Raw genomic sequence first — 11,777 nt, forward strand, 5'->3', positions numbered from 1 at the left:
GAGCTTCTTTAGGGTTTTCTTGGAGTTCTCATTTTTTCTCTTTGGTTATCCATCTTCCTCAATTGTTCATCTTTTTTTTTAGTTCTTCATGACAATGAAGAGTTAGACCAATTTTTTTGAGTTGGATGTAACCAACTAAATTCTCATGTGTATTTGGTATTGTTTTTATTTATATATATCTTTCAATTCAATGTTAACATTCTGTTTCTATGTTTAATGTGTATTGTGGTTTGATTACATATAATTTGATATTTGATTCATTGAATATTGAAAAATATCTTTGGTAACCTAGAACTTAATCAAAACACCTAATGAAACTTATATTTATGAATGGAACTTAACTCATTAAGTGTCTTAAACCTTTGTCGTGAAAACAAGTTTGTTTATTAAGTGTTCAAGGAATTGACTCTTGATAGAGAAACTTAAACTAATTCTAATAAGAAATTAGGTTTGAGTATACTTGTAAACTGACTTTGGCATTAAATTGGAAAAAAAAGTGAGTGATTATATGCATGAGAGTTATGTTTGGTAAAGTTTAACCCTAATAATAACATACTATGTCATTTTTAATTTATTCTGGATTCAAAGTGATTGATAAAATCTTAAAAAAAGTTTTAATTATTTTTCCATAGTTTAATTGCTTGAACATCATAAAAACGTAATAAAGATATTTTTTTAAAATTAATTATCAATTGTAATAAATCACAACTTCATTTTGGTTTTTATTTAAAGAATACAAGTGTCAATTTACTTGGAGTAAGATATTTTGGTAAAGTTTCACATTTCTTTAAAATATATTTCAGTTTTGAATTTAAATTATAATTTTTACTTAATTTGAATTAAAGTTAGTATAACTAAGTTGTTATAATTTAATCATAACTCGCTAAAATGTTGGATTAAGAAGACGTTATACCTAAATTAATTTGTTTCATTTTAGAAAACAATAGTAATTTAATTCAAAAAAGAAATTAAGATCATCAAGTAGAGACAATGTGGTCCCTAATTAATTTATTGAATTAATAAGGCGAGGTATTTCAATTAATCTTTTCTGTATTATAGATTATGATAAATTATTATTTTTAATTATGATAATAAATAGTATTGTCGACTTCTTCTTTTTTCAAGAAAGAAAATAAATTAAGAACCACAATTTTTCATTACTCAAATGTCTCAAATTTAACTTTCAATGACCCCTATAAGTTATGTTAGGTTTTACATTAACTCATAACTTTTAGTTCAACCATTTTATTTCAAAACTCACCATTATATTTAGTTTTTTTTTTCATAGAGATATTGTCTTTTATGGCAAAAGATTAGCAGCAGACGGAAAACGTGGTAAAAGTAAAGAATTAAAAACTGAATAAAAAAAGTGTAATTTGGTTACGTATTGTAACGATTCGAGATATCAGAATTTTATATTAATAATAATGTGGCTGATTGGAAGAACAAAACAAGATTTCAATCACTCAGATTACCATACGTAAGACCATCACGCGGAGTGATTTAGATAATTAAGTACCCTTGAAGATATAAGAAACGTATCTTATCAACTCATCTATTCAATTGTCCTTTTCAATCATAGTAAAAAAAAACTACAAAACTTCATCATTTCTTTTTATGACCTCTTAATATGATTTCGATTATGGGTTATGAATTTTATTCTGGACTCAAGTCCTTATAATTCAAACATATTTTTTATTAAAAAAAATAAATTTTAAATTTAATTTAATTTTATAAAATCAACTTATATATTTTTTCAGCTGAAATTTCTCAATTTGTGAAAATATATATGTGGATGGTTTCAATAGTCCAATCATAATTAAATAGCAGATGATCTGATAAATCCAATACATTCTTGTTAAGATATATAAGTTAATAAAATTATAATACCATATTAAAAAATAAACTTTAAATTTAATTTAACTTTAAAATCAATTTATAAAATAAAATTTATATTCATTTATAAATTATAAAATGTTTTTATATTTACTGAAAAATTACATAAGGAATGCCTGAAATTTTTATATTTGTATGAGTTAATTTTATACCATTGACCTGCTTCATCAGTAATATTCTTCTATCCCACACATAGATATTTTGTAAAGTATTTGTCCCAACATTTATCTTCATTTTCTATTCAATTTTTATTTTTTTATCAGTTAAGAATAAATAAAATAAAATGAGACACTTCTGTCCCAACCCTTATACAAAACACTCAAAACAAGTTTCTTAACACCCTACCAACACAAGATCCAACAAATAATACACTAACCAACCAAAATAAACCAGTCCAAGATCTATAAGCCCAATAAATACAGTTACATCAACCCACCAAGAGCTCACACTCTCAAAATAAGGACATGCACCGCACAACTAAACAGGATCTTTGTCAGCAGGCGTGTCAAACCAAGTGTCAAAACTCGACACGCCTATCCTACAAGGGGAACAAGTACACCAAAAAGATCACACCCTTAGTACAGGACACAACACTAAACATCAAACAGAGTCTTTGCAGCAAGCTGAAGAACACCAAGAACCCAAGTGTCAATACCACCCCATACATAACTAGAGAAATCCTTCCAGACCTACAAGAATCAGTCATAGCCAGATAGACCTGCGCACACCTCCGACACCTTCCAAGCGCAACACAAGGCCACACACCTCAATCCAACCTTGCCAGTGATGAAACCTACACAAAACACACCACTACTACCAATTCTAGGCAAATTCGTTAGTTAAATAACGCAAAAAATCAGTCTTTCAAATATCTCATACAACAATGAGGTTCCAAACACCAATCTGAGTAGGAGAAAACCGCCAATTTTTCTTTTACTGTGATCCAAGACCAAGTCTTCCTTTGTACCAAACAATGAAATTTAAAAATATTAAATTTGAATAGCTTTGTTTTTAATTTATTTTTCGTTTTCAATGAAAATTAAAAAATTAAACATTTTGAGAGTGTTTCATTAACTAGAGTCTAATTTTTCCCTCCTACATTCTTGGATATGTCAACCACAGAATTTGGCTTTGCTCTTCTTCAGTTCAGACATGGGATATTCTCGAAGAATACCCTCAAATATTTACTATAATTGTTAGAGCATATTAGATTATTCTCTCATCATAATTGCACATTCTTGGCTAACTAATTAAAATAAAAAATTATTCTAATTTTGTAACTGTGCTCTGTATTATACTTTTATTTTAAAAAGTAAATTCAATTATACATATTTTTTTATTTAAAATTAACAAGAGACGAGGATAATAATTACACAATTCTTTTAAAAAATATTCAACAAATATTTGAATATGTATGAACATTGTTCACATGTATAGAATCGGGAAGGAATCTTCAGTTATTGAATAATTTTCAAATCTAGATCTAACAGCATAAGTAAAAAGTAATGAGTGTATTTATAAAAAGTTTTTCAATATTTAAGTCAATGTTTGGTATTTAGAATAAAAAATATTGAAAAACGAAAATATATCTTTGATGAGGTGAAATCACATATTTATAGATTAATTATTGAAAATATAAATTAATTCAATATTTTAATTAGTTTTTTCATGTCAGTTTATTGTTATTTAAGGTCAGAGATTAATTATGTCAGATCTTGATTGTATCTCTCAATTTATGAGATTGACTCATATTTCGACCTATATTTTCAACTCATATCTTATCTTATACTTTGATTATTCCAAGAAGAAAATGATATAAAAATAGGTAAAATCTTTTATTCATTAAACATTAAAATAATGATAATATATATTTTTAATTTAGAAAAAAAAACCATATATTCAAACCCATTCTACCTATACATATTAATACAAAAATTATATTATTTTATGAAAGATTAAATATAATTTTCGTTCTTAATAGTACTTATATTAAGGAAATTATTGAAATAAATTATTATCAGTTTGTTTGTCCGTGATCAATTAATTTTTAGTATAAATTATAATATTAAAATATTTATATTAACTCATCGTTTATGTAAATGTTATAATATTATAATACAGTCAATACTAAAATTTTGTTTGTTACTTAAAAACATAAAATTTTGTTTGTTACTTAAAAACATACTGAGAAATTCTAATAATTTTCTTATTTTAAATATTTGAAAGATCTAAAAGTTTGAATTAGAAAAAAAGTTTATATTATACATATTAACGAAACACATATTTAATTATAAAATATAATAAAGATGACGGTTACTTTATTTTCAATGGTTCGATATTGTTTAAAAAACAATTAAGCTTGGTTATGTAGAAGAAGAGAAAGAAAATAATAATCTTAATTTAACTCTTTCGAGATATATTTCAACCGAACTCATAATTTATATCGTGATAGAAAAAGTAGATGAAGTGTTGCCACCTAGCATTTGCATGTACGCAAATATACTGTATCTATAAAAATTAGAATAGTTTAAACTTATAAAGAAATACCAATTATATATTTGTGTATCTCTTCTTAGGTTGAAAAATCCGTTCATTAGTATAACAGTTGGAAAAAGATTACACAGATTAAGACAATTAAATAATTAATTAATTATATATTTTACTAATTTTTCATTTTCATACTGATTCTTTTTTAATATTTGATAGCAACAGAGATAATCATATAGTTAATAGACATATTAAAAACAAATACTTAAAATTTATTACAGCTGTAAAAGGTCTTGTAGAAAAGATATTTTTTTAAAAGTATATTTAATGTTGTAATTAATTTGATATAAGATTCTACAAACGTCTTTTGAATATTTTAACAGCGTCATGATGCACACCACCACCACACCTTAACATCCGAAGTCGTCTATCAAAAGTCAATTTGTTTCTTCATTTTATTTATTTAGTTTATTTGATGAGAAGGGAAAGGAAAATTGGAGTTGAAATGTAACTATCTCGGGACAGAGAAAAATAATCCCCAAATCCACCCACCTACCCAATTAATAAATTAAAAAATAATAAAATAATATCCCATAAGAAAATATAAATACACATGCTACGATACCATAAAATTCAATCCCTCATTTCCAATTTTGAATTCACGGGAACAGAGGCAGAGAAAGAGAGTGGAGAGATCGCAACGCCACGAACGGCACCGTTTCGGCCACGTGGACGCAACTGGTAAACCCCTCGCCCTACTACTGGCTGCTTCCGGTAACTCTCAAACACGGATCAAAGAGTTGGAAATTTAAAATAATAAAAAAGGAAAAAGAAAAAACGGGGTAGGACGGTACGGTCCGTTGCTTCCACTTACTCCGGGACTCGCTTTCTACCGTTCGTCCCATTCTATAAATAACGCCTTTCGACCTTCACCTCATTTTTTCCTTTCTCTCTCTCTTCTACGCCATTCTTCTAGCACAGTTTGCCGGCGAAGTCGCGGCCAGTCACCGTCGTTTCTGCCGGGCAATATCTCTTCGCGGCGCCGTTCCCTCCTCCCTCAGGTTCTCTCCTCGCTTCACATCTCACCGTCGTTTATTTCCCTTTCCTCCTATCAGATCTGTCTCTTTTTCTGTGCAACCATGATTCTGCTCATTTCTAGCTCACACCTTCCAAATTTATCTCTCGTGCCTGATTTATTTTTTCCGTTCTCTGTCTTTTTTAAATCGTGTAATAATGGTGATTCCTCCGTTTTTATTCCCAGGATCTTGATCTGTTACTTATATTTCTTTAATGCGCCACTTGTCTTTAAGTAATTGTGTTCGGCTTTTCGAAATTGATGATGCAATTGGTGGAGGTGAAGGTGATTTTTCGTGTTGCTGAAATTGTACTGAGATATTTTTTTAAAATTTATATTCTACTTCTCTTCCTATTTCTGGATTTTAATCTTTACGGAGAGTTGAGCATATTATAGTTTTAATGAATTTGATTATTTTGATTGTGACTTGTGATTGTGCTTTTGCGATTCTGATTCCGTCATTCGCTTTGTTTTTTTTTTATATATATATTTGGTTTTTTCTGATTTGGTCGTTAGGAATATGCTTGTTTCGGTTTTTTTGCTTTCGACCTTAGAACATGTTGTTTTTCTGGTTGTAGTAGTATCCGTTTCTGATACAGTCGTTGGGTTATTAGAGAAGTTGAGAAAATGGACGGCCATTTGGGAATGAGGAAAATCAGCTCTCACTGCTCTATATCTGAGATGGATGACTTCGATCTCTCACGTCTGCTTGACAAACCGAGATTGAATATTGAGAGACAGAGATCATTTGATGAGAGGTCACTCAGTGAACTGTCCATTGGTCTTACGAGAGCTGGCTTGGATAACTATGACACTTATTCGCCCGGGGGAAGATCTGGCTTTAACACACCTGCTTCATCTACCCGGAATTCATTTGAGCCCCATCCCATGGTTGCTGATGCCTGGGAATCCCTAAGAAAATCTCTAGTCTATTTCAGAGGCCAACCGGTTGGCACAATTGCAGCTGTTGATCATCAATCAGAAGAAGTTCTAAACTATGACCAGGTGAATTCCTCAAACAATGCTGAAATGTCATTCCGATCTTAGGGGTGTGTAAATATCTTTTTTAAATATGCAGGCCATGGAAACTTACTGTGTACTCTAGAACTGTTATGAATTAAGTAGTCCTTAACACGCTTATTTATTACTTTAATTTGAAAATAGATATACTCTAGTACATTTGCGTGCAATGTACATTTGATTTCAAACTACCAAAGGCCCTTTGACTATTTACATGTTTTCAGGGGCTATTTGAACATGAATCATCAAACAATTTTATGGCTGCGGCAAAATTTATAAGAGATCTTGACGGAAGAGGCCCAAATTTATAAGAGATCAGATCTGGTCTATGATAAAGAAACATGATAACATATGTTTAGACTATATTTATCAAAAAGCTAAAATGGAATGAATCTAATAGCACTGCAACAAACAAAACAGATGCTCTATTGTATTTCCACTGAACTTTTAATTTGAAAATGTCTTGGAAGTCCCCTTCATTCCTCTAAATTTACAGGAATGAATGTTGATGTGGAATGTTTGATTGTGTCAGACAATTCAGTTGTTTAACATACAACCTAGCTCTCTGGAAATTTTGGTAATGACAATGTTTAGATGAATGTTTGTGAGAAATCTAGCTTTGCAATAACCAGAATGACTCACGTGGGATAAATAAAGAACAAATGTAGTCGTTAAAAATTATTAAAAGATAGTTGCATACAGTTTGGGCACATAAGGCATTAGTTCTCAACAGCCTTTCCATGTTCCTATTGGTGTCATTTATTTTTAGCACTTAGACTTATAATTACTTTTTTTAGGCCTTAGTAGTCTAAACATGCAAATCAACTGTTTTTTCCTTCGAATGGTTAATGATTAAGAGAAGAAACTGAGGTTTTGTGTTAGTGGTAGTACCCCCCCTCCCCATAATGCTAAAAGCACCATTAGCTAAATATTTTTACTGTCACACTGATGGGAATCATCTAAGAATGGATATTTATGAATCAAATATTCTGTTTATAGGTTTTTGTTCGAGATTTTGTGCCCAGTGCTCTAGCCTTTTTGATGAATGGTGAACCAGAGATAGTCAAGAACTTCTTGTTGAAGACACTTCATCTTCAGGGGTGGGAAAAAAGAGTAGATCGATTTAAGCTTGGAGAAGGTGTGATGCCAGCTAGTTTCAAAGTCCTTCATGATCCCATTAGGAAAACAGATACTCTTATTGCAGATTTTGGTGAGAGTGCGATTGGAAGAGTTGCTCCAGTTGACTCTGGATTTTGGTGGATCATTTTGCTTCGTGCTTACACAAAGTCTACTGGGGATTTATCTCTGGCTGAATCATCATCTTGTCAAAAGGGAATGAAACTTATATTGACTCTATGCTTGTCAGAGGGGTTTGATACATTCCCAACTCTTCTTTGTGCTGATGGATGCTGCATGGTTGATCGAAGAATGGTAAGACATAATTTTTGGTTGTTTCTCATGATAATTAATGTTGCTTCTGTTATCTGGCTTCTAAAAGAATGGTATTTGTTGCATTCCATTGTTTACAAACAAAGTTTGCCATTTTATGGTGTAAATGCAATTAGATTTGTTGTTACAACACTTGCCCATATTCTGATATGTTAAATGATATGGCAAAAAGATTTTTCGACAGATAGTATCAATTTATTTATTTTTACACTGATCATTTATCACCTTTAAACTGTTTAAATTTTGTCTTTAGTTTACTTTCAAGTCCCTTGAGTTAAGCTTCATTCGTATATGGTTGATGTTAAGAACTTTCACATTGTATTCATTGTTTCTTCCTCCTTTCTTTTTCTTGCAGGGTATTTATGGTTATCCTATAGAGATACAAGCACTTTTCTTTATGGCATTGAGATCTGCTATAGCAATGCTGAAACAGGATGATGCCGAAGGAAAGGAATGTGTAGAGCGTATTGCAAAACGATTGCATGCACTAAGTTATCACATGAGAAGTTACTTTTGGCTTGATTTCCAACAACTAAATGACATTTATCGGTATAAGACTGAAGAGTACTCACATACTGCAGTAAATAAGTTTAATGTTATTCCAGATTCAATCCCAGATTGGGTATTTGACTTTATGCCAACTCGTGGGGGCTACTTCATTGGAAATGTCAGTCCAGCTAGGATGGATTTTCGATGGTTTGCTTTAGGCAATTGTGTTGCAATTTTATCTTCTCTGGCAACTCCAGAGCAATCAGTGGCTATCATGGATCTTATTGAAGCTCGTTGGGATGAGTTAGTTGGAGAAATGCCCTTAAAAATATCTTATCCAGCAATAGAGAGCCACGAGTGGCGAATTGTTACTGGCTGTGATCCCAAAAATACCAGATGGAGTTACCATAATGGAGGATCTTGGCCAGGTTCTTCCTTTCTGCTTATTTATTCAAAATTAATATATATTTAACATGGGGTTTGGTAGCAGTTATACTTCTGACATACATGCCAGTTAGTTGGGTAATCTCACGAGGTGTGCTTAGGCATGACTAAGATTTTTGCAAGTACCATAGGTTTCAAAACTCTATACCCTCATAAGCTTTTTGCAAACTGAAATAAACCTTTTGTGTCGCCATATTCAATTACGTTGATAATACGTCTGTCACTAAAAACAGAAAGGCAGGATGTGTTTTGTTAGAATCTTAGTAACTTTGCAAATGTGTTGGGGTTCGTATATTTGAGCTTTTGAAAAAGAGAGATTTAATGATGCATGAAAGTTGATTTATTTTTGTAGAGATTTCATGAAAAGCAAATTTTCAAAACAATATTCAAAATAGCTTCTGAAAATAATCAGAAATATGTTTTTTATATCCTTTTTCTAAACCGTAAACATTAATTTTTTTTTTCCAAAATAAGTTGTTTTTCATGAAAAAAATGAAACAACGGAGCACTTAATTTTTAATGTGAAAACACATTAAGAATTGGGTAACACTGTCATTTCATAATAGCAGTAATTGACAATGGTTTGTTATTCTCAATTGCACGTCAATTTCTACTCTACCCGAACCATTGTTGACTATTCTTGCAGTATGTCATGTAATTATGAAATAAAATTATAAACGTAATTTTGGTGTCCTTATTTTTTAACTATTCATTTTGCTATGTTTGTGGTTCGACTGCAGTGCTCCTGTGGCTAGTAACAGCTGCTTGCATCAAAACGGGGAGACCGCAAATAGCAAGACGTGCAATTGAGCTTGCAGAGAGTCGTTTACTGAAGGATGGGTGGCCTGAATATTACGATGGTAAACTTGGAAGATATATTGGGAAACAGGCAAGAAAATACCAAACATGGTCAATTGCAGGTTATCTGGTGGCAAAGATGATGCTGGAGGACCCCTCCCACTTGGGGATGATTTCCCTTGAAGAAGACAAACAAATGAAACCGGTTATTAAAAGATCTTCTTCTTGGACGTGCTAAAGACTTCAGGTTATAGATAAATAGTATAAAAAACGAATAGAGAAAAGCTTAGAAGGTGAGATATTGTTGTTTCAATACACGGCACTATTCTTGGTGATTCCCTTCCTCGTAGGCTTGATTAAAAGTTTGGCTTGTGTAAGATGGCTGTTGCTGAGACTGGCATCATGCTCTTCCCAAATAAGTAAAAAGACCCTTCACTTCATGTTTGCTAAGTTCAATGCTACCGTCCCACATGTTGCCTGGGATTATTAGTAAGATGCGAAAAAGTATGAAACATTCTTCATTATATTAATGTGTTTCTCTGATAGTTGTCAATAAGGCTCCTTTCAAAAAGGGCCTAGAACAGGAAGTATTAGTTTTTCTATATGCAACTTTAGGTCTACTTTCTCATTGCTTAGAAATATGGTAAATTAAGATTATTTTTTTACCAAATTTTCGTGAATACGATGTACTTTACATTATATTTTTTTTTGGTTTCATTTGAAGTCAGGAACCTTTGTTTTTTTATTACTGTTTTGCCATTTATGGTGCCGAACAAAATATCTTGCTTTGTAACATTTAACAAGCAGCAAGTTTAATTTATTTTTTAAGGAAGTAGGTTTATTGAATTGGTAGTGTTAGTGTCAATCAATTTAACTAATTAAAAAGCATGGAACTTTAATCTGCAAATTTTATAAAATGGTATAATTAGGTTTTTCTTAATTGATATTTTTAAAAAATGATCGTACTTGTATAAAAGAAATAGCTTGCTAATTTCGTGTATTTTTGTTTTATGCGAACCCTGATTAGTTTTTTACGGTGTTTTTTTTAATAGCATTTTTTTTCTTTAATTTCTTAAATGTTTTTCCTTCCTTCACACCCATAATTGTTATTTGCACCATTATAACTTTTAGAGATGCCGTCTTATTGTTTCTATTTTATTTGAAAGTAGGTTCCCCATTTGTTGAAGAGTGTTGTGATTTTGTTGTGGGTTTTCTCGATCGTGGTTTCAATTACAATATGCCGGCGAGCTTTGATAGTGGTGGTGGTTTAGCTGGAAAATATATGATGGGTACGAATAATGAAGTTCTAATTTGTTTTGATGACTGTTACAACTTTTTTCAGATTATCGATTTTGGAATATAGGTTTCCAAAACACACATTTCAGAATATGTTTACTGTAAAGGTATTCCAAAATACTATCATTGATTCGGAATTACTAATCCAAAAGAACATTTAAACCAATCCGGAAAGCATATTCCCAAACATTTTTTTTAAGTTTTGCAAATCCTTTGCAATCTGGAATGTTGTGGTCCTCTTAACTGCACGTAATGTTTGTAGAAAGTTGAGTCTTTTGTTTTTAGTACGTGGGTCATATCATAATGTTACAGTTACATATAGATTTATACTTGATCAGTTTGTTATGGTAGGTTCCTACTCAAGCTCTTAGAGGTTGATGAATCAATAAGGAACTCATTAATATTGGTATTAACAATGTGTACATTTTCATTTAGTTTAATTCAATCTTACTTAACAAGCACATAAGCACATTTCAGGTGCTCTACATTGTATTTGTTTTTAAGGATAGTATGTAGACAAGGATGAATTTGTTCTGCCGATGATTGTTTGTATTCATTGATTTAAGTTGAAATGCGAGCGTGCAAAAGCAAGGAAATTGAATAAAGCTCTCTTTACGTATGAAAGTAGAAAAGTAAAGAAAGTCACATGGATTGTGCCTTTTATATTCTTACCTTTCACTTTTTAACCAACCCGCGTGAGAGCATAATGTAGATTCCTTTGAGAAAAGTTGCATGGTCATGCATGCAGTGGAGATTCCTGATTCATTTTGACTAACTCGTGTGTGGTTGAGGGGTGTAGGTGAGCCTTTAAGATAATGTTAAA

General features: G+C 31.3%; 1 protein-coding gene across 9 annotated transcripts; it reads left to right on the forward strand.

Annotated features, from left to right (window-relative positions):
• Nucleotides 1-5,012: 5,012 nt before the first annotated feature.
• Nucleotides 5,013-10,400, forward strand: LOC137827702 (putative alkaline/neutral invertase D). 9 transcript variants are annotated; one of them, XM_068633973.2, is made up of 6 exons: nt 5,019-5,444; nt 5,645-5,743; nt 6,037-6,463; nt 7,478-7,909; nt 8,283-8,844; nt 9,601-10,400. In XM_068633973.2, exons 3-6 carry the CDS (start codon nt 6,086-6,088, stop codon nt 9,894-9,896), a joined length of 1,668 nt encoding a protein of 555 aa, XP_068490074.1. In that variant the 5' UTR covers nt 5,019-5,444; nt 5,645-5,743; nt 6,037-6,085; the 3' UTR covers nt 9,897-10,400. The 9 variants fall into 9 exon arrangements, with proteins under 9 accessions (XP_068490073.1, XP_068490070.1, XP_068490069.1 ...); XM_068633974.2 differs by having other exon boundaries at nt 6,040-6,463; XM_090304987.1 differs by having other exon boundaries at nt 6,073-6,463.
• The last annotated feature ends 1,377 nt before the right edge of the window (nt 10,401-11,777 follow it).

Source organism: Phaseolus vulgaris, chromosome 7, assembly GCF_051622355.1.
Source record: "Phaseolus vulgaris cultivar YP4 chromosome 7, ASM5162235v1, whole genome shotgun sequence".
NCBI classification, from domain to species: Eukaryota; Viridiplantae; Streptophyta; class Magnoliopsida; order Fabales; family Fabaceae; genus Phaseolus; species Phaseolus vulgaris.